Here is a 23,676-nt window from a genome sequence, read left to right on the forward strand (position 1 = left end):
AAGGCAAAGGTGATCATTCCCATTCAACTAAATAGTGCTTTATAACATGAAAAAATGTCAGAAAAAATCATATACAAGGTTCAAACTGTAAATGTAATTACTGACTTTTTTAAGCAATCAAAGCAAACTGAACAATTCACAAAAAAAACTGCAGCCAGAGAACCACAAAAGCATACTTTAAAGTACATTGTGTCACGGAAATTAAATAGGATTAAGGTTGAAAGTAAGGCAATGTTATTAGCTAAGTAGGTAAGAGGGGTCTATTAATGTCAAAAACAGAAAAGATTGAGGTACAGTGGTCCCTAACCTTATCCAATATATTTTTTTAAACAAAAAAAATAGAGGAAAGTTGATTCTCATGTAAACATGTAGAGAAAAATAAAGTGAAATCTGATATTAATAATGGATTCAACAAGTAAAAAGTTCAGAAATTATGGGCAAAATTTAAAACAAAACACTTGCCTAATATTTATCATCCTGAGATTAATCACTACAGAATAATCTCAAAGTAATTAATACTCTTGAGTAATGTAAATGGAGCCATGAAATGACAATTTAATACTTTACCTTTGAATTTAATAGCTGGGAATCCATTTTGCTTTAGCCCAGACTCACTAGTAACTTGTCTTTGAGGCATTACCTGCAGTTCCCGTCACTGAAGAAAGATGCCAGTCTGTGGGATGCGTGAGCCTTCAATGAAGAAGGTCGGGCCTACAGAGGACAGCATGGCCTTTGCACAGCAATGCTCCTAAGGGCTATTCTGTGATCATGAATGGCGAGTGTAAGAACTCAATTGCTTGTACAGAATACAGCTGTGTATCTCTCCTCATGGCAACATTTAGAAAATACATTAGTCAAGCACCTACAGCCACCAAACTCCAAGACAACCAAGAACACAAGATTCTCCAGTCATTCTTAAAGGAAGAAAAATGCAACATGAACAACTTTCTTTAAAAATAAGTTAAGTGTTATACAGTCCAATTTGGGAAAATAAGGAATATGGTTAATAGTTTGCACTAATTTCAAGACAAGTCTCAGGTCGGCTAATCAAAAAGCCATGACTCATTTAACATGGATTTACATTCTTGCATGAGAGCCTATTGTAAGGTTTATTTGATGCTGTATAAATGTTCTCTTGATCAAGAGCCTAAAGTAGCAACCAGCTCAACCTTCTCTTTCACGTAATGTATTTTCCTGTTCAAATTTATTCTTATCAAAAACTGCTTGACGGATTAAAAGCTCTGAGAGTTTATGTAGTTTTCTTACTCTTGCTAAATAATAAATATTGGTGGTACCTTGTTTTACCAGTACATGAACACTGCTCTATGTGCTGCAAATAATGGTGAGGGGGTGTGAGTTCCGGTTCATTTAGTCCCAATGAAGTCAAAGATTACTGTGCTCCAACTGTAATAATAAGGAATTATTTACCACTAATGTCATGGGGTCACAATATTATTGGACCCAAATTGGACAACTAATAACCAAGTATCCCTTTTTAGCACGTGACTCTCAAAGGTAACAAGAGAGGCAGTCCAAGATTAAGGGAAGGCTCAAAACATAGCTATCTAATAAATCAGGCTAAGTGTTTAAAAATTAGTGGGGGCCGTAAATGAGTAATTAGTCCTATTGCTTCATTGATTAAAGGACTTTTATTGGCTCAGTTCAGGATAAACAATATAATTTTCTTGAGCATTACAAGTGTCAGTGTCTTGTGTATATCACAGTTTTCTTCACTGTTTGAACTGAAACGGGTTCTGTTTCTTTGCAGTTTTGTACCACTTTAGACCTGGGCACCTCCGAGGGAAAAAAAAGAAGGCTAAAAGTGCACAGTTAAGTGATTTGGTTTAGGGGGTACAGCTCTTTTGCCTATTTTGTCTGTCTGACCTATTCTCTTTAGTCTACATATTCCTTTCTCAGTGTCCATACAGGTTGTTTACACCTTTGGGATACAAGGAAATTAAATATTGAATTTTCCCATCAGTTCTGGAAGAGGTTGGTATGCCTTAGGGCAGATAGCAGAGTCTTCCCATATCTTTGGATGCCCTTCTTTCATCACAGCCTTCCTACTTTGGCCAGAAGTTCAGTCCCTATCTGGCTTTTTAAGCCATCACATGAGCTCCTTTCTGGCCTTTACATTCATCACGATCCTACTCCTCAGTTTCTCTCTCTTCCAGAACCCAATCCTGAATGGCTAATTCCGGACGTCTATTTTCTATTTCTATAGTTTCTTCTTATTTTCAAAATATTCGCTTGAATAAGAGTACAGCTTTGAAATTGTTAAATACATGGAGTGCCGCATGGGCTGGGTAATAGAAATCCTTACTTGTAGTTCCCTTTTTAAGCATTTGCGTGAGTGGGGCAAAGTCTAGAAATGAGGATGCATCTTCTATAGTATCGATCGAGTCCTAGGAATGCCTCTAATCTCCTATTTTGTGGGAAAGGAATATCATTTATTGCCATCACCTTTTCTTCCTCTGGCTCCATCATTCCATTTCTAAAAAGATACCCAAATTATCTGAATTTATTATGGCTAACATGGACTTTGTAGAGTCAGCAATATCGTTATTAGATGATTTAAATGGTTGTCCCAGGCTTTATTGAAGAGGATGACATCATCAAGATAAACAGAGGCATAGTTTGGTGAGGCTCAAGGACCCTGTCAAGCCTTTCTTAGTCACTGACAGATTCTGGAAGCAGGCACTGGTTGAAAAGGCCAGTACATATGGGGAAAGCTGGACCCCAGTAACTAACTACCTGGGAATGTATTTACCAGTCTCCATCCTCCAGAGAACATGTTGTCTAATTTTCAAAACTGATAAGGCAGCTTGTTAAGACTAGTAAGGGGAAGCATGTTCAGGCCCTTTTTATTTCAACTTACAAAAGCGCTGGGGTTGAGGCAGATGGGCTGCTGGGTATTGGGTTGAAAATGAATCCTTACTGGAGGGCAATTTTACTGGTCACATTTCTGCTTCAAGAGCCAGGAACATTGGCCTCATCTGTGGGGGTAGATGAATCTCATAGGAAATAGCTTGGTAGTCTACAACTGGGAGGCAAGATAAACATTTCATCAATCACCCTTTGTCACAGCCCATACCAAAGGTTTCTGGTTCACTGTTACCAGTTTAACCACTCTATTATAAATTGTTGTGCAATTGATGCCAATGCGGCACACTTTTTTGGGTTCAGAGTACTGATCTCCTGTTCCTCTGTGTCTTGACTTGACAAAAGACCCGCAACAAAGCTTTATAAAGATGTGCCAAGTCAGTTATTTTCAGAAATTTGGTATAACCTGGTGAACCTAAAATAGTTTGGGTTTGTGCTGCTGTTACACTGCCTTAAGGAGTGCCCCCTTCTTATTCTTCATCTATATAAATGGTCTTGAGAAAGCCTTGTTGATAGAATCTATGGATATGCCCATGGTAGCTAGGAGACCGATACCTGCGCTTCTTTACGAGATGATGCGGTCATCATGGCTAGGACACCTGTGGCATTACAAGGCTTAATAACTTCCTTTAACATCTTTATGCCAAGTTTAGACCTGAATATCAACTGTACTAAAACATTTTCTATGAGTTGCGGTTTGGGCCCAAATAATAAAAAAAAGAAGAAGGCTATGTACATTATTGCTAGTCCTCTAGACTTCACCCCTACTTTTCCATATTTAAGTATTTTGTTTCATGAAGCCGGCACATGGGTAAGTGCTATAAAAGCAAGAAAATTTCTGTTTTGTAAATCAATTATGGCCCTAAAAAATATCTCGAAAAAAATGGGGAAAAAAACAATAGTTGAGCTTTTAACATTTTTTAATGCAACATGTATTCCAATTGCTGTCTACGGCGCTGGCATATGGGGATATGCCATTGTAAAATCAATCCAGCTTGTGGAGACTATGTTTTTGAGACACATCTTAGCTGTACCTGAGAGTGTCTCAAGCTATATTTGCCACATGGAGCTTGGACAACCGTACATTGAAGACACAATTAGGATCCAGCCGATATTAACATGGCACAGGGTTTGGACCAACGATGAGTGTGCACTGAACCGTGCTATCATAAAGGATGCTTTATGTTTAGATCATGTAAGTAGGATAAGATGGTTTGTTTATAATAAAGATTTTTTTGTGAAAATGGGTTGTCAGAATTATTATAAAGATCCACTTTCAATGTGCAATATCCCAAGGAAGTCACTAAAAGAACATTGTATGAGATACCTCGAGGATATAAGAATAAGTGAGGTATCAAAGAAAAAACCGTTGTAGCTCACCAAATGATAGTGGCACAGGATAAAATACAACCATATGTAACCCTTTCCATGAGGGAACATGACCGGTTCATTTTAACACGTTTTAGGTTAAATATTCTTTTTAGGATTATTAGTTTCTCCGTTATGAATTCATGGTCACGTGATTTAATTAAATGCCCGTGTGATGCCCTCTCTGAACAATCAGATATCCACATTATATTTTTTTGTAAATTTTATATATTACCCCGGAGAAGACTGATTATTCCCATTCTGAAGGAGATGGAAGTTAACCGCTGCCGCCCTGTATTTCATATACTGCAGAGATTAGATGTTATTTAGATTGTGGCATCTATTTCTGAATTTTTAAAAAATGTTTTTAGATTGCGTAAATCAATTTGTATTTAAGAATTTTAAATTTATATTTATGTCGGTCCTTAACTTTGCAATGTATCTTTCTTGTCTATGTATCCCCGATTAATGAAATGTTGTGTGTACTTTTATGGTTATTTGCTTTTAACCGAATAAAGTTATGACTTGACTTGAGTAAAGGGGATGCAAAGTCATCTATGAACAATAGTTGATATGCCAATTAAGAAGGGGATGTTCAGCCGGTTCAAGATATGAAAGCATAACGAAAGACAAAACCATGACATTTTATTCAGTCACAATTTCTTAGGAAATGTTAAAACTCCACTTCTTGATTCACATGTATGTTCATTTTTAGCATTAACGTTGAGTTAAAGAGGTTAATTGAGTGACTAGCACATCTGTCAAAGCAATGCATAATCTGTGAAGATTTAAGTGTGCTGAGATGTACTTAGATCGCACAAAGCTCTTAACCCTTCTGTAGTCATCAACAGTGCCTCTAGTGCTTTGATAAACAGTGTATAAAACATAAGGAAAAGGTGGCAACTCAAACTCATCACCGTGTATAATAGAAGTGATACAAACAATAGTAATCTCAAATGCCCATGGGATTTTAGCTGTTAGGAACGCATTCTAAGAATTGCTCCTTGTTTCCAAATTTCAGTAGGAGTGACAAAAAACTAGGAGTTCTTGGATTTAATAATGTTTACAGAAGATATAACACATTGTGTTCTTTGGTGTTTTCACCACAGCCAGTTTGCCAACAAATTTCATAAGATTAAATGTGAAGTGATTTCCTCGTTTAAACTGTTTTTAATCAGTATGGCCAACTTTGGGTAGAGGAGTTTCCTTCCTAGGCAAGTGAGTCAGAATTGAGAATCATGAGTGGTCTAAAATAGCTACAAAGCAGTCTTTCCTGAAAATTACTGAATTCTATGCTGCTTCCAGCATAGAGAAGAGAGAGTAATTACCCATTTTGATTTAAAAAAAGTCAAATGTAGGGAAAAGTGTTCTGGTAAGCCATCTGCCTGAAAGCCAATCAATTCCAAGAGCTCAACCTAGTGGCTCATAGTCCTGCAGCAATAACTGCTGTGGACATATCAATTTATAAAGAACAAGTTACTTACCATTAGTAACTTTTGTTGAGGAATTCTCAATTTTTCCACAGATTCGCTATTTACTAGATGACGTCTGTATTCCAAAAACCTTTTATCCTAGAAATGAGCACGATACGGTACCATAGTGACTCTGGTTGTGATCTCAAAGAGCCACTGGATGTGATGACTCAGCTCCTTTAAGCAACCATTTAAAACCCATAAAATCAGTTTCATGTTATTCCCCTCCTAAAGAGGGACTACGTGACAAAGCAGCATAATACAGAGAATCACACCTTGAAAACCTTTTTTTTTTTTAAAACAATACCTACTAGCTGACAGAGATTGTAAGCTGGCTACTGATGGAGAATCTATGGGAGAATAAAGTAGCCATCAGAAAAAACCCTCATTTAAGATACATTTATTTCTTCCCCTGCAAATCTCCAACTAAGAAAGACGTCATAATCAGAAAATGCCATTGCAATTGAATGCACAATAAGTAAAAAGCCAATCACTGGTTACTGCAAAGGCCGTGCAGCTCTTGGTGCTTGGTAAACTAATGCACTGAAGTCCAGGCCGAAACTTGGCAGATTTCTGATACAGCCGTGCCTCAAATGGAACAGAAGTGACAGCTCCTTCCCAAGTGGAGTACACCCAGATGCAGCCAGTGAGACAGTTGTTTTGCTAAGAAACTTGAAGGCATTTGCCAGGTTATTTGCATGGTTCAGGCCTCTCTCTACAAATTAAAGAGCGTATGATGGTGCTGTCATTGCACCTACTAAAGATGACAATGCTTGAAGGCAAAGTATTTTGAGTTGCCTGTTTATTTTGGTGGAAATAATGCATCTAGGTCCTTTCTCTCCAAACTATACTCAGTCCCTCCAATTTGTCCTAGATGGAGGGACACACACACGCACAAAGACTGAGGCGAATGCTGGCGGAATAATAACAAAGGAAGAAAATATGAATTTAAATTAGATAGATGAGTTGCATTAAGCCACTATTCCAAAGGGTAGACTCTGGCTTCTGTGCACACTAATGCTATACTATTTATAACACAACTTGCTCTAAACCTGTCCCCCATACACCAAGAGCTGGTATACTCCAGTGGATTTTTTAAAATCTCTATAAACAAAAACAAATCAGACTCCCCTCCTTTTAACTCCTTCAAACAAAACCGGCTGACATAGAATATCCAATTTGCTGGTGCGAAGAACACATTAAAGTATATGGAGGAGATGACACACAAAAATTGTGATGTCACACAACTGGAGAGAATTATGGCCCGGTGATGGATAGGCTGTTGTATAGCATATTCTGTTAAAGTAAGATCTTGTTCTTTGTTGTTAGAACAGCACTAATTAAAATGCTGGTTCTCCCCAAGTTGGTATATTTGTCAGTCAGTATTCCCATCTGGCTTAATAGGAGTTTCTTTGCCACACTGGTTTGGGGAGGTAACCCGCAAAATATCAAGTGAGATGTCCGCACACTCCCTTACAAACGGGGATGTTTTGGAGCCAACTTAGATCGCTATCATCTTGTGGTGCAGGGTCACTTTGCAAAGTAATACAACAAAGAGGCAATGTACTAAAATAGAATACATAAGATTTACATATATGTTTCTATAGTTCTTAACAATAAGACTCCAGACCTCCTGAACTGATAGTTTTTAAAAGTTAATTCTTCCTTCGATTCTCTTCATAAAATACATCCAACACGTTTCATATATGGTTTATGCAAATGTTCAGACCAGAGATCAGTGGCCATCCACATGCTTAATCCAGATAACTAAGTCTGGACACACTCTCAATAGAAAATACTGCTTTCAGGTCTATATAAAAACATTGTGCACAGCATGTTAGTTTTGAGTCCTATTTTGAGACTGCCAAAAACCACTTTGTGTAGTATGGAGTCAAGAACACAACACCAGATGTTAGAGAAGGAGCAGATAGAGAAGGGCTTGCTACAGACGTTTCTGACTGCTGGGCTGCCGAAGCACGAGGTGATATAGGCATGATGGCAGTCACATGCTAAGCCTAGAGAGAATTGGGCAACAACTTTCAGCATGGAATGCATCTACTCACCAGCAGTTCCTCTAAGACATAATTTCTTACGCCCTTAACAGTAATCATTGAATCTCGCGGGGCACATAAGAATAGTCAGCGCTTAACTTTTGAACACTACAGAGCAGGCAAGGCCACCTCAGTGGTAGATACTATTACATATTTGAATGTACATCACATTAAAGGGTAATGGCCTCTTATGCTTCGTATTTGTTGAAGGCCTTTTTTTAAATGTACACGTGAACTCCTTAACAAGATAACCTTTAAGAAAAAAAAAAGTACTTTGGGGAAATTACCTGTAAAGAAGCTTTTTTGTGCAAAGATGAAGTGATATGTTGCTTTGTAAACTTCTAGCTCACACTGCCAACTTTGAGGCATGTTCCAAATCCGTGGGTAGCTGGCATTTATCTGGAACTGAAGAAGGAAGAAATATTTTACAGTTTTATAACATGAAACAAAGGGTACCACATTAGTGTATTTAACTAAGGGTCCTACACAGTGTTTTACCAATGCTACTGCCTCCTAATATATCTCAACTACATGTGGTTCTTTTTAAATCTAAATAGCGAGAAGAACATATTTCTACAATTTGCTTGCTGGTCTGCAGTCTGTCCTAGTCATGCATATTTTTATTACATTAGCCACTGTCCTCAATAAAAAACATGTCAGTTGTGATTAAATTCCCACAATTCATTGATTACTTCATTTTTTTTTAAACTGACTTCCCACAGAGAACCTCTATGATTTTTGGGGGGATTTTTTTTGAAACCTCAATGTTGCAATTTATTTTGCACCATTTAGAAAACATTTTCAGCATTTTCTTCGTGGCATGGCCCATTGACAGACAAAGTTAAATGTACACATAGGTCAATACATATAAATTAGGGGAAGCATCACATGCTCTTTTAACACTTCTTCAGTATCCTCTAGGCAGATACTGATCAATAATCTCTTGCACTTACTTCAATCAATCAATCAATCATGCCATTTGTATAGCGCACTACTCACCCGGGAGGGTCTCAAGGCGCTTGGGGGGAGGGGTATGCTACTGCTCGAACAGCCAGGTCTTGAGTTGTTTCCTGAAGGCGAGATGGTCCTGGGTCAGCCGAAGGTGGATGGGGAGGGAGTTCCAAGTCTTGGCAGCCAGGTAAGAGAAGCATCTTCCTCCGGCGGTGGCTCTTCGGATGCGTGGTACGGCTGCGAGGGCGACGCTGGTGGACCGTAGCTGGCGGGTGGGCGTGTAGAAGGTCAGGCGGTCGTTGAGGTACTTGGGGCCCAGGTCGTGGAGAGACTTGTGTGCGTGGGTGAGGAGCCGGAACGTGATCCTCTTGTCGACGGGGAGCCAGTGCAGGTTCCTCAGGTGGCTGGAGATGTGGCTGCGTCAGGGGACATCCAGGATGAGTCAGGAGGAGGCGTTCTGGATGCGCTGGAGTCTTTTCTGTAGCTTGGCTGTGGTTCCGGCGTAGAGGGCGTTTCCGTAGTCCAGTCGGCTGGTGACGAGTGCCTGGGTGACAGTCTTCCTGGTCTCGGTCGGGATCCACCAGAAGATCTTGCGAAGCATACGCAGGGTATTGAAGCACGATGAGGAGACGGCGTTGACTTGTCTGGTCATCGAGAGGGAGGAGTCCAGGATGAAGCCCAGGTTGCGTGCGTGGTCGGTTGGCTTGGGTGCGGTGCCCAGGGCTGGGGGCCACCAGGAGTCGTCCCAGGCGGAGGGCGAAGATCCCAGGATGAGGACTTCCGTCTTGTCCGAGTTCAGTTTCAGGCGGCTGTCCTTCATCCACTCGGCGACGTCTTTCATCCCTTCGTGTAGGTACTTCCACTTTAAGTCACAGAACTGGTGTTCTAACCCAGGTCACAGCCAATTTCCATTTTGCCAATAGTAATCCTATCACTGTGAACTTCCTGTATGCCTTAGAATTACATTTCACATAGCCTGACTGTGTGATTAGTGGAGTCCTATACGTGTTGGTTTCTATCATTTTTGAAAATTGATTTGTGTACCCTTACCCAGAATGCACCAATGAGCGGACACTCTGATGTTAAGCAGAGAAAGTCTGTGACTGGTATGAGGGACTTTCCAAACTCTAATGTTCTCAAAGCCCATTTTTAAGTGACAGCAGTGCATAATAGACTCCATGTACAGCTTCGTAATGTGTAGGTCTGTGTTGTCCATTAGGAAATACCTCCTTAGTTTGTTGGCAGCAGTATACCCATTGTGTATCTGCATTTTAGGTCTTAGGTCTAACTCCCATTTCTCGTTTATGCACTGGTTTTCAATTTTTATGTTATTTAACATCTTATGATACATACACATTATCAATTTAGTAGTAGGGGACTGGAGAGAACTGCCCTGCATCTGGAGACTCTGTAGATGTTGGAAGTAGCTCATGTATGGTGTCTTGCAATCAGTATAATAGTATATTTGATGGTGTTGCTAAAGTCCCATCCCTGAATATCTGCAGTGTAATGCATTTATTATCTATACATATATCCCATAAACTATATATCTATAGGTTTGGTAACGGTTTCAAAATATGAGCTTCCACTAAAAGTGATATCCTAAGTTTTCTATGCAAGTCTAGCTATGGTGAGTGCTATACAGCCATTGACTTTGGAAGCTTATTCCATTTTTCAACCAGCATTCTTATATTTGTCATATTGGTACCATAATTCTCTATCAGTACTGTTTCCATGTCCCAATGATATTCTATGCCCAGATATCTAACTGGAGTGATCTGCCACTTTTTGAGGCACTCCAATGCGGGTTGAATTGTTTTTTTCCTGTGTGTGACATCATTAATGTTTAGACCAGATAATAAGCCCAGATAACTTACCATATTGGATTTGTCCTCCTATTACGTTCAGATTAAATTAATGGTATTTGACCATAAGGTGAACATCATCAACATGCAGTGATATATTTAGTATTCTCCTTGATCCACATTTTATGCCATAGGTTGAGTGATTCTCTTTAAGGATGATTGCCAGCACTTCTACGGCAAGGGCAAAGAGCATCAGACACAGAGGATTACCCTTGTCTTGCTGCTCTTGCTAATTGTATGCTTCTGGAGTTTGTTATTGACTGTAATGTTCGGGATGGCACTGGCATATAGTAGTCTTATCCAGCTGATTATCCTCTAATCCATACCCAAACCTTCCAACAATGTAAAGAAGAACACTGCAGCTGCATTAAACTCTAGGTTAATCTGGTTTGTTACGGCACACAATATTCTCAAGGTATCTGCCATGGATCTCCTTGGTAGAAAGCCAGATTGATATGGCAATACTAGGCCTCACGTCATGTCAGAATTTCAGTTAAGATTTTAGTTTCCACATTTATCAGGGACAGTGGCCTGTAAGAACCTCAATTGTACATTAGTTCACCTGGCTTGAGCAATGTGATCACTGTCACTTCTTGAACCTTTGAGGGGAGCCACTCTTTTTGGAATCCCTCAAATATAAACACAATGTACGCTACAGTTGTAGAGCGATGCCAGCCAACACAAGCTTGCTAATTCCCGAGCTGGAAAAGTATTTATATATACCAATCATATTATTGGAAAAGACAGACATTTATTTACATGGATACATAGAGCTCTCCTGGACATCACTAGGAAACCTCTGATCAAATGAACCTTGCTCAGGGAAACCACTCACAAAGGCTACTCAATGACAAAAAATGGGAGAAAATTATAGCCCACCTTTACACAGTTGCAAGAAGCAGGAGGTTAAAGAATATCCAGTTTAATATACATAGGGCATATCTTTTGCCCTGAATATTACATAGACTCTACAATATAGCGCCACTGAGCCGTCCCTGTGGTGAATCGGAATATGCCAGGTTCTGGCACATGCCTTTGCCATGTCCAGTCATTTCCAACTACTGGCTAGAAAATAACAATGTCTAATACAAATCAGAGCTAGACAAAATTTATTGAGTGTAGACACTAGTCTGCTGGGGCTCTTTGATCACACCCATAAAGATAAAGCCAGTTCTAGATTTCTGGATCTAGAATGAATTACTAGTGGCTAAACAAATGATATCCATGGCATTGAAATCCAACACAGCACAGCTAATTGCATTTCAAAATCTTTAATTCGGTTATATAAACCATAAAACATACATAAAATAATGACTTCCAAATTCAAATACAAGTGGTGCAATGAAGTCTAACATATCAGTGTACACGAGGAATATAATGATGATGAAGGCCATGCTAAACAGCTCGGGACATCAAACTCTACTAGCCCAGTGCTGAGCCACAAGGATCACTTGGGCCTGGGCGTTCCTGATCTTCTTGAAAACTCTGGGCAGGAGTGATATGGGCGGAAAGGCATACAGGAGGCCTGAGCGCCACTCAAGACAAAAAGCACCTCAGAGCGAGAGCCACCTTGGAAACTCCGGCACACAAAACTGTTGACATTGTGTGTTCTCAGTGGTAGCAAACAGATCTAACCAAAGCTCTCACCACTGCTGAAAGAGACCTTGCACCAACTCCGGATGGTTATGCCATTTGTGATTCACTAGGCATCTTTGGCAGATTTTGTCCACTCTGGCATTCAGAGAGCCCGCCATGTGTTGAACCACCAGGGAAATACAATGACATTCCAGCCATGTCGAGAGATGCAGGGCCTCTTGGCAAAGGGTTCACGACCCCACTCTGGCCGGTTTGTTGCAGTATCACATGGCGGTGGTGTTGTCCGTGAACACCTGCACTAGCCTTCCCTTGACAGAGGGTAGAAAGGATTTCAATGCAAGTCGGATCACCTGGAGCTCCAACAGGTTGAAGTGGAGTCCGGATTTCGCCATATACCAGAGGCCTTTAATCTCCACCTATCCTAGATGGCCGCCCTATCCCAGGAGTGACGCATCTGTCACCACTATGAGATCTGGTTGGGGAAGAGAGAGGGGTGCCGCTGTCCCAGTTGCGGTTCATTAACCACCACTGCAGATCTTTGGCTGTTTCTTACGAAATCCAGACCCTGTAGAAGAGAGTCCCGTGATGCTGTGCCCACAGGAACTTCAGGTCCCAAAGTAGAGCTTGCATATGCCAGTAGGCATGTGTCACAGTCAGGATGCAAGAGGCCATGAGTCCCAGCAGCCTCAGAGTCAGTTTCACCCAAATCCAGGATAGAGGCTGAAACATTAGAATCATAGTCTAAATATCCTGGACTTGCCGTTCGGGGTAATAGGGCCGAAACGGCAACCTGTTCAGAACGGCTCTGCTGTAAGGGAGCGTCTGAGAATGAGTCAGGAGCACGTTGATAGTGAACCTCATTGAATGCAGGAGGTCTGCTGTAGTCTGGAAGTGGGAGACGACAGCCTGGGACAAGCCCATGTTCAACAGCCAGTTGTCAAGATAGGGGAAGACTGGCACCCCTGATCTCCGCAGGTGAGCTGCAACCACAGTCATCACCTTGGTGAACATGCGAGGGGCGCTGGTAAGGCCAAAAGGAGCATGGCAAACTGAAAGTGAGCATTGCAGGACAGGAATATGGAAGTATGGGTCCTGCAAGTTTAATGCTACCATCCAGTCTCCTGGGTCCAGGGCACACAGGGCTTGAGCGAACATGAGCATTCTGAACTTCTCTTTCTTGAGAAAGATATTGAGAAGGTGCAGGTCTAGGATAGGAAGTAGGCCTCCGACCTGCTTGTGCGCCAGAAAGTAGCCGGACCAACAACTACAACCTACTTTTGGTGCCGGCACCCTCTCTAAAGCTCCCTTGGCCAAGGGAGCCGTCACTTCCTGGCAGAGTAAGGAGAGATGTTCCTCCATCAGCCTGTCACAAGTGGGTGGCATGGGTGGAAGAGGGCCCATTAAGGGGAGGGAGAAGCCCCTTCAGACAATTTGAAGAACCCACTGGTCGGATGTTATTAACCTCCAGACCAACAGATAATGGTGTATCCGGCCTCCCACTGGGTGCCCATGATGGTGAGAGGGCAAACTAAAGGAATTTGGAGGCTGCGGCTGCTGGGGGGAGGTGGGGGGGGGTGGAGGTGGACTGGCTTGATTTCGGTCTACCTGACCCACAGGGCCTGCAGGTACTGCGTCCTCAGCTACGCAGAGGCTGGGAAGCTTGCCCACAGTGGTGGCAGGGTTTGTAAAGTTGCTGCTGGAAGCCACATCTGTGGCCACAAAAGGAGCATTAGGCAGACAGGGTTGGTAAGGGGCCATGGAAAGACCCAGGACCTGGCCATAGCCCTGCTGGCCTTAAAGCACTCAAGCACTGAATCCACCTGGTCTCTGGAGAGACGGCAGCCATCAAAGGGCATGTATATAAGCACGCTTGAACATCCCCGGAAAAGCTAGTTGTCCTCAGCCAGGCGTGTCACCAAAAGGCCACCGACAAAGAAACTGCTCAGCCCAGCGAGCCGGTCATATCCAGCACACATCGGATTGTGAACTAGGCTGCATCTCTCACGTCTGCATTCGCTTGGGAAAGTGTGGCCTGGGCATTCTTTGAGACCATAGGCAGCAGCTGCTAACACAGAGCCCCACAGAGTGTGGGAATAGCAGCTCCAAAAGGCACACGCCATTCACAGACCACTGTGCCAAGCTGACGGAACTAAACCTGTTCTTTCCTATAGTGTCCAGCCTCTTGCATTCCCTATCTGGTAAAGTGGTAGGGAATGCGCCAGGACGTACATGGGAGGTGGAAGCTTGGACCACCATGCTCTCTCGGTTAGGGTGTTGTAGGATACTGGCTTAGTATATGGTGCACACTTATTCAAGTGGTGCATCTTGCACTAATCCAGGCAATCATTATGGTGATTTTAGTGGTCCTTGATAACCATAGATTGCTCTTGATGTGCCTGCTGTGGATAGAAGCTTTATCTTCAATGTGTGTTAAGCAGATTACTTTGAGCTGTCGTGCACGTTAAATGAAAAAGAACAACACAGTGATAATACATAAACATACTTTTATTTATTACACAACACTCACTAACACATTGGTATATCCCCTACCCGGAGATATTACAATACATAAGAATACTTCAAAGGTAATCAGGTAAGTAGCACAAAATTCAGTGGTCTCCAGCAGGAGACCAAACCAATAACTAAACAAATGAAATGTGAACTGCAAGGGAGAACAGGATTTAAACCAGAAGACCCAGAGGAGCCTAGGACACAAGAAACCACCCAAGGTAAGTACCAAGGAACCCCACGGAGGCCGTGTGCAGACTGGGATCACAGCCCCCCTGCCCAATGGTTGTCAAGGGAGAAGTCAAGATTGTAGTTTTGAAGAAGAAGGTCAGACTTTCATAGTCTATGCCCTATTCAGTCCCCAAGAATGCTAAAATCTGTTAGTTATTTAATTAAAATTCTAGTAAATAACCTCATCTTTCAGTTCTTAATTAACCACCAAAGCCCCTTCTCACAGAAGAAGCTTCGTTGTGCTTCTTTTAATGTTTTTGCTGATGTGTGTACTACTTGCCCATGCACGTGGACTCTGGAGCACCAACCAAGAGAAGACGGTTTTCGCATGACTGCCTTTTGTGAGAAGGGAGGGCGAAAGATGTAATTGTGCTTTCTGTGTGGAAGCGTTTTAAAATGCAGACGGCACGAATTAAAATGTATGAAATATTTTAACACACAAAAATATATTTTATATTCTTCTTGAGCATGCCCCATTCCTTTGCTTACCTTCAGTAGCTTTACCGAAAAAAATGGAACCTGCAAGTTAACCTTAAAACCTTCGTCATCAGTTATCTTTTACAAGTTGGCTACTCGTGACTCCGCCAGCATGCCCTCTACAATGGAAAAACATATCCATACAGGTGAAGTGTACATTTCTTACCCAGCCTGTGAAATCTTGAAAGTGAAACCTTTCCAAACTACCTACTGGAAAAAAGTTGTCAGGTGACACATCAACAGCTAAAAGCATAGGTGTGTTCGTCCTAAGGTCACAACACATTGAATGTCGGAAAGAAAGCAATTTTGAACACTGTGTATTGTTTGCTGTAACAGCTCGATTATTTACATCTAGGTGCAGCCATCTGAAATGATCATTTGAAACGGTTATATCATGGTGGCGACTGGATATTGCCACTGTTTACTGGACGACCTCTCTTCGCAACCGCTAAGATTGTGTTCTAATCCTGTCTCTAATTTGTGCTTTCTCGCTCTCACCTCATCTTCCCAAACAATCCAGAACAATTTGCAAGTAAGAGATTTGTTTTGTATGCTGCTCCAACAAACCATGTGGGAGTGACGATGCCCGTGTACAGGGACACGTGATAAATGCACACAGGAGGGTTGTCGTTCGATACTGGTGCTTCTCGTTTGCATGGCAGGTGGTAAGCAGGACGTTCCGAGCTTCGCCGATACGGATGAGGGAGGGGGCCGTGGGCCCCAGTGTCTTGCTGTCTCAGCGCCGGATGAGTGAGGCTAATGAAGCCCTTTCCCGGCCTGGCATGCAGCAGCTGCGCGCTGAGCGCTGCTGAATGGTGAACGCGCCATCTGGATTCACTTACGGAGGCACCCTGACAGCTCCTAATTATAATTAATGTACTTCTGTGCGCGCACACGCACAAAAAATGCCAAACATGGCGGACGAAAACTACATTTAGCCTATCACGTCAAGGCTACTACAAAGACACCACAGCGAAGACGAATCACTGGGCAGATGACATAAAACACTAAGGAATGTGTCTGGCCAAAGCCCTAGAGATACTTTTTTTTTCTCTTTAACATTAGGAGCTCGAAGCTCCACCCACTTCGTGGGCGTAGGCCGAGCCCTAAAAAGAGAAAAATCACAGGAGTCGTAAGAGGACCTCAAGCAGCTCACCAAAGATGAAGGCCCACGGTGCAGAGGATGCGGTGAGGACACGGATCTTGGAGGGAGTGCAATCAAGTGGTGTAGACGCAGTACTTTATGATTTGAGAAGAATTCTTCAAAGAAAAACAACTTGCACACATCCAGGTCCAACACTACATGGCAGGAGTATGCACAACATGTGTACAGCCACACATGCCTCGAACATTAATTTCCCAAACACAGTTAACCAAGGTTTGCTTTTAATTCTGCAAAATGGCTGCACAGCGTATACTGATCTCCAGATATGTTGTATAAACTTACCATTAAAAAGTTTATGTGATGTTGGGCCTGTGATCCATTTAATGTTAGACCCCACTGAGGATGTAGGACATCAGAAGAGCGGAATATCTTCGGATTGAAGTTGTGGATAGTATTTTGCTGGTCACTGACACTCAGATCCAGAGTTAAACAATCTTGACAAATTTGTTCATAAAATTACTAAATTATTAAGTTTCAAAAAGCAATTTATTAGAATCGTATTTTGAGGCTTTAGAAGATGTACAATTTTTTTTTTTTAAACAAATGTGAAGGACTGGATCCTAGATTGAAGCTCATATATGGCGTCAGAAAAAAAATTGTACAAAAGAAGGGATGTTCTTGAACAGTTTAGGCGTCTTATTATAAGAATATCAACACTAAGGCCCAGATGTAGGTAAAATAGATTTACCGATTTTTAATTACCGAATTTTACCGATTCGGTAATTAAAAATCGGTAAATCTAAAGGGTGGATATGTAGGTATTCCAGATGTGCTGGAATACCGATTCTGAAGAATTCGGTATTTACCGATTCGGTAAATACCGAATCGGTAATGCCCATTCATTCCTATGGGCTTTGAAGCCCATAGGAATGAATGGGCATTACCGATTCGGTGTTTACCGAATCGGTAAATACCGATTTGCACAAGGGTGCAGGGGGTGTCACTTTGACACCCTCTGGCACCCCCAAAACAGGCTCGGGTGCCATGTGGGCAGGCATACATGCCCTAAGGGCAGGTCTGCCTGTCACATGGCATAGGTGTGCATGCACACATGTGCATGCACACCGGAATCGGTATTTTACCATCAAATTGGATTTGATGGTAAAATACCGATTCGGTAAGGCTTGTGGGACTCAGAAGAGTCCCACCTACATCTCAGATTTACCGAATCGGTAAAAATACCGATTCGGTATTTTACAGAATCGGTAAATTTACCGAATCGGTAAATTTACCGATTCTGTAAATTAATGCCCCTACATACCATTTCTGAAATACCGGTCGGTAACGGCCGAAAATACCGATTTTCGGACGTTACCGACCGACCTACATCTGGCCCTTAGTCCCCTGGAAGGAGTTTCTTTTTACATAAAAAAATTGCAACTTCCTTCAACTCGTCTCAAGACACAGATGTCATTTTTAAAAACCTCCTGCATCTCAAGGTTTAAAGGAAGCCCACTGCGCTGTAAAAAGAGCTATGCTTTGAGCTATCCGCCTCATTTTTTAATTTACTAAATTGCAACCATTTAGGTGGGATTTCTCTCAACTCACACTGGATTCCTTCATCTTGGCCTTTGACTGAATAGATCCTCCCGGAAACATTTCTTTGTGCACATTTGAAACCTTCTCCTTAAAGGAGGTTCGATACGTCTGGTGTCCATTAAATTAGGTCCCAGATCAATCCAGGTTTCCCAACATGGTTTCACTTGCCCGATATCATGTACTCTGCAATCACTCAACGGTGCAATTTATTTATTTGCACTGCTTCTTTCACAGCGACATGGAAGCATGCCTGTGCCATTCCCCTTCTTATAAAACCTAATGCCAATGCCAGTACCCTAAGCAATTACAGTCAGATTTCTCTGCTCCCTTTTCCTGCTAAAATCCTAAGAAAGATATCAATAAACAACTCTCCTGTATGAAGGACAACTGCCTGTGACCAAGCTTTTGACCATGGGCCAATAAGCAATTGCCTGGACTTAATTTTGGTGAATTCGTACCCCTCCTGCTTCTGCACAAGCAGCCCAAAATCTCGGGTCCATCTTTGATCAAGATCTTTCATATTCCAAATAAACAAGTCTCTAGGAGTTGTGTTTCCTTTCTTACTATGCTCATGAAAACCATTCATCATCTTCCCATCTTAGCTAGGTAAACAAGGTGCACTTAATGCTTACCTAAAGTGTAGATTATGGCAACTTCATTTACCTAGGATTGCCAGATTATCTAACTCACCATCTGCAAAGTGTTAGGAATTCAGCAGCTAGGCTAACTCTGAATATTCCATTACTTCCTCTGTATCTGTGCATCTTAACAATCTTCATGTAGCTCAAAGGCAATTTAAAGCCTTGTGTCTAACTCACAGAGTCATCGTTAACACATGTGTGACTTCCTAAGAAACAAATTCAGGGTTAATCACCGGACTCATGGTTTGAGGCCTTCCCTACCTTCAAAAATCTCAGATGGGTTGCTGCTCCTTCTCTAATCTTCCCTGTGGTGTCTGGAACAGCTGATTTATCACAGTGACATCACCTTATTTAACAACAAAAAAAACTCAAAACCGGACTCTTTCAAAATCCCTGCTCTGTCCATGAGGCTTGCTCTTACCCAGTTTTACCTTGACAACCAAGACACCCTTAGAGGTATCTGCCACACACTTTACAAACCATTAACATAACATAAGGATTCTTTGATCCACATTTCCTCTAATGCCTTGCCTGTCAGTTTGGTTTATTCTTTTTCTTGCCTTATGCCAGGATAAGTAGCTTCATTAAAATCATATTGTTCTGAAGCAATATCAAAATAATGGCTGTTTGCAAAATATTAGTCATATTTTTGGTTTAAAACTGCAATGTGTATAACACGCTTGTAATTAAAAACTTTTTTTTCTATTGTGTGTTTTTAAACAAAGTCTTCTCTGAGCCCCTTACCCATACTTTTATCCACTCAATTACATAACAGTGGGCCTCCAGGAGTAAGTATGTTTTTAAAATTTAGCTTTCAGGCAGCTAACATGGCAGCCGCCACACAACATTGCCACAACCATTAAGTACCTTTTATGTTGCTCTGGCACTTTTAAAATCACTACTCTACTTTCTTTCTGTGGCTTGAAGTATGTTGAATGAGGCACAGTTGAGGGGGCACATCCCTGTGACTGTAGACTTTCCTACTAAGAGAGTGTGAAATCCGTATTTAGGTAACCATCTTGTGCAGAGGTCTCAGTTTTTTCTTTGTAACTTATCTTCAACCTAATCTTCAAGGGGATGAATCATTCATGAGAATGCCAACACAAAATGTGAACATTAATGCTAGGAACTTAACACAGCATGATTTACAGGAGGAAGCACAGTACTTAGCTATTTTTCTTTTTTGTAAAATAGCTCAGGTATGGATATTGTAACTAATAACCACAGTCAGAAATCAACGAGCAGTAAAGTCATCTACAATAAAGTGAAGAAAGCCCAGATTTAAGTGAAAGGGATTCCACAGTGCAAGAAATTGCATGGAGCATAGAGAATGAACAGGAACATTTTTATGTAAAAAAAAAACAAGTTAGAAAGGATTAATTTACTGAAAATAAGAGGTCTCACAGACCTGCAACTGAATTGCACATTGAAAGATTATGAACGAAGATTTAGATGCTGGGTTACAATCTCCAGGAACACAATATATATTTTAGATGCACACATCTAATTTGATTTCCAATATTTTTGGTTATTGACTCCTATCACAGTTAATGAAACAAAGAATTAATAATGATAGATATGGAACATAACTCGAACAGGATAAGACATTTGCAACAGAGAAGCAATTTAAAGGATACTAAGAAGCAACACTTACCGCTAACATTTCAGCTTCAATCAAAGTTCGGTACTGCATGCTACTCGTAGTATCAACGTGCAAAAGCTGCCCTTTAATGGTTGGAGAATAACCTAACATAAAAAAAAAGTGTCAGAAATTTTTTTATAATTAAATTTCAATATAATTGTTTCATCAAAAGAAAAGGAGCACCATAGCATAAAAAAACGTATCTGTATCGTAATCTCAAAATTAACATGATACTTTTCCTTTACATGAAGGCTCACATTCTTAGAAAAAGCCCTAAAACAGCTCCCTGAAGAGGTAGGAATGTGAAATGTGCCAAATCTTACTGGTGCATGACTAAACAATATTTTTATTGGTCTGGGAAAGTAAGGAAGGCGTTTGGATTTTTGCCAGGGTGTTTTCTTCTTTTGAAACTGAAATTTTAACAAGCTAAAAACCTGTCTAAAAGACCAAAGTCTGGAGTCAGCTCTGTTTTAAAGCCCTTTGAAAGAATAAACTTTTCAAAGCAGGGAACATATCAGGTTTTGTTTTTGTACCTTGTCTTGTTTAATGGATGAGATTCCCTGAGAGACTGAAAGAGGGGAATAGAGAAATGTTTAGTAATAAAAGTGACCGATCGCACTGGTGTTTCTCTATGATTGTGATTGCCTACACAGAGTGATGTCGCTCTGTTGTGAATATGTGAATATTGTGTTCTGGACACATTCAGGCAGGGATTCATTCTTAGGTTGCCAGGAAATCCACTTTGTAGTTAGATATAACCAAATGCTGGACTCTGCAAGCCATTCTCATTACTCAGAGAAAGGGAGAAGACGGGCGATGGAGTGACTGTCAAACTTAAGCCTGTTCAATCACTGGGGTGTGCCCGACCTGGATGATCCTATGAGGTTGCAAGCGTTGGTCCACTAGTGAACTCTAATCTACAGCTACAGAGCACAGAAGCAATAATGAAGCTGCATCATAGTCGTGATTGGCCGATATTAAATTACAGAGTACTGTTAAACATTTTTAGAACTTTCCTAATTGTGGAACTATTGCTAAAGAAACAGATGCACATGGGCAGACTACATTTATAGGAGAGCATACTTTGGGTGTACAGAATTAAGTATGCTTATCCATAAGTGCCCAGAGATGATGCAGAAGTAAGGCAACAGGTTGCTGAGACTGTGTACCCCATACTGTAAGAATGGGTCATATGTTTTATGTGTACATGGTCTGATTGATGTGTGGCACAGGGGGTGGCCTGAGACTCTTGGTGTGAATCACATCCAGCTCAATTTGCTTAAGGCCAGTCAGAAATGCTAAGACACATTCCACTATGAACAGGAACAAAATCAACAACAGACTGGTGTTGGCATTTTTGGGCCTTACTCTAAGGCACAACGATATTAGCCAAATAGACTAAAGCACAATTGGTGATGGCATTAGGGAGTCTGCAAGTCTTCTCTGGTACAGAAAAATATTTAGGATGGAGAAAGTGCTGGTGTGCCAAGAAGTATTATGTATTTGAATTTTACCTTGGAAAAATAACTTCTACTGGGTGGCAGTTCATTCTCCAATACCATCCACTCTTGGGCCTCTTTGGAAAGATCGCCTATAAGTAACATAGCTGTTGTGCTTCCTAATCAGGATCTCATCGTAGAATCATACACATGTAACACCGTAAATCAGTAGCGGCATCTTGGCAGTTTCCAGACTGACTCAAATACTATGAAAATGGGGTTTCCCAGTCCTGAGCCTTTCTTTTAACAAAGCATGTTAGTAACTGTGTTTGGTCAATCAGTTGATTTAAAAAAAGATATATATATTTCATATAAGCCCATGATTAGACAAGTAGTGTTTGATCTATAAGTAGAAACAAGGTTTCATTAGATCAGTTTATGTATTGCAAATCCTGGAAAGCGTATTTATAATTATGTATAGGTCACAAAACAAGGTCTACCAATTATTTCACAAGGACAATGCATTAGTATTTCCCAGTACTAGCTCTAAACTCCTCAACACAAGCAATGTTCAACAGTGCACATTTTAAGAGGAAAGGTTTAGGTGTTAAAATATTATCGGTTGGTAGAGCAGTGGAAAACACAGCCTTTAAAATTATTAAATAGCTAAAGTAAGCTCACATGACCAAAGTATTCTTTATTTAGATCCTTTAACTACTAGTATGTATGACCAAAATATACTTACCCTTCTCACAGGGCTCAAATGAATGGGGTAAATCGGAGCTCTATTGGCTGGGACACATAGCAACCATTAAGATACATTTCTTCCAGGTTTGCTATATTTAGTGCATATGCTTCACATTTACACCCCTTCCCAGGTGATCCAATGTCACATCCCTCCAAAGGTACTCCAATCAACTAAAACTAAGTTTTTACCACCAAACCTCTTAGGATTTAGAACAATTACTAAGAAGGTCTATCAGTCCCAGACATTTTTAGAAAGGCCTTTAAATTTATATGCGAAAACTTGGAAGGACACAGAAGAGGTCTATGCCGCAGCACCTTGTTCGATCTTCCCTAAATCACTGCTACATACCTACATTGGAACTCCTTCTTGTTGAGGCCATTAAGGTGTTCGAGAATTGCTTGCAAAAACCAAAACAAATCAGTTCATATTCATTCCAAAGATCCAATCGCCTACAATCCATATTTCATGCCAGCAAATAACATTAAGTGAACTAGGTCAACAGTTCTTTTGGTTTAGTTTGTAATCTTTATTTGTAAAGAGATACAATCCGTTAATACAGTAACAACCCAATTGCTCCTGCACGTAGAGACGGCAGCAACCTGCACCAACAGTAAATTAGGTCAACTTTAGACTGAAATCTACTTTCTTCTTCTTGATTCTGAAATGTGTTTAACCACCTTTAGCTTACCTGGAACGGAATGGTTATGTCCATCTCAGTCACTGGATAGCACAGATATAATTTTAAGAGTCTTGACTTCATCTAAAATTCTGCTTACTGAACCTTATCTTTGAACAGTGCTTTTCTGTATTTATTCTTTACTACTTCCTCTAAGACAGATTTTATGCCACAATACATCTGGTAATGAGAACAGGATAGGTGTCATGCCACACATATAGGGGTCTTGAAAACCTTTGACATTAAAGCTATCACTAACATTCAACTTTTATTAGATTCACTGGTTGTCCTTTTTTGGGCACTCATGTGAGATGATCCCTATACCCTTTGCCCTCATGCTAGCATGAGGATTTCTGAAATGCTTAAGGCTGTGCATAATCTCAGAAGTCTATACCAAGACAGTGATGTAATTGGATTTGACAAC

The 23,676-nt window shown here is 41.0% G+C and overlaps 1 protein-coding gene across 15 annotated transcripts in view; it reads right to left on the reverse strand.

Annotated features, from left to right (window-relative positions):
• The window catches only part of BLTP1 (bridge-like lipid transfer protein family member 1), a 2,102,388-nt gene that overhangs the window by 1,848,916 nt on the left and 229,796 nt on the right, over positions 1–23,676 (reverse strand). For all 15 annotated transcript variants that reach the window (XM_078676841.1, XM_078676840.1, XM_078676839.1 and 12 more), the window contains 2 exons: positions 20,402–20,493; positions 8,062–8,179 (listed from right to left, as the gene is read on the reverse strand). In XM_078676841.1, the coding sequence (XP_078532967.1) occupies positions 8,062–8,179; positions 20,402–20,493 (210 nt within the window). The remainder of the gene's footprint in view (positions 1–8,061; positions 8,180–20,401; positions 20,494–23,676) is intronic.

This window comes from Lissotriton helveticus, chromosome 2_1 (assembly GCF_964261635.1).
Source record: "Lissotriton helveticus chromosome 2_1, aLisHel1.1, whole genome shotgun sequence".
NCBI lineage: Eukaryota > Metazoa > Chordata > Amphibia > Caudata > Salamandridae > Lissotriton > Lissotriton helveticus.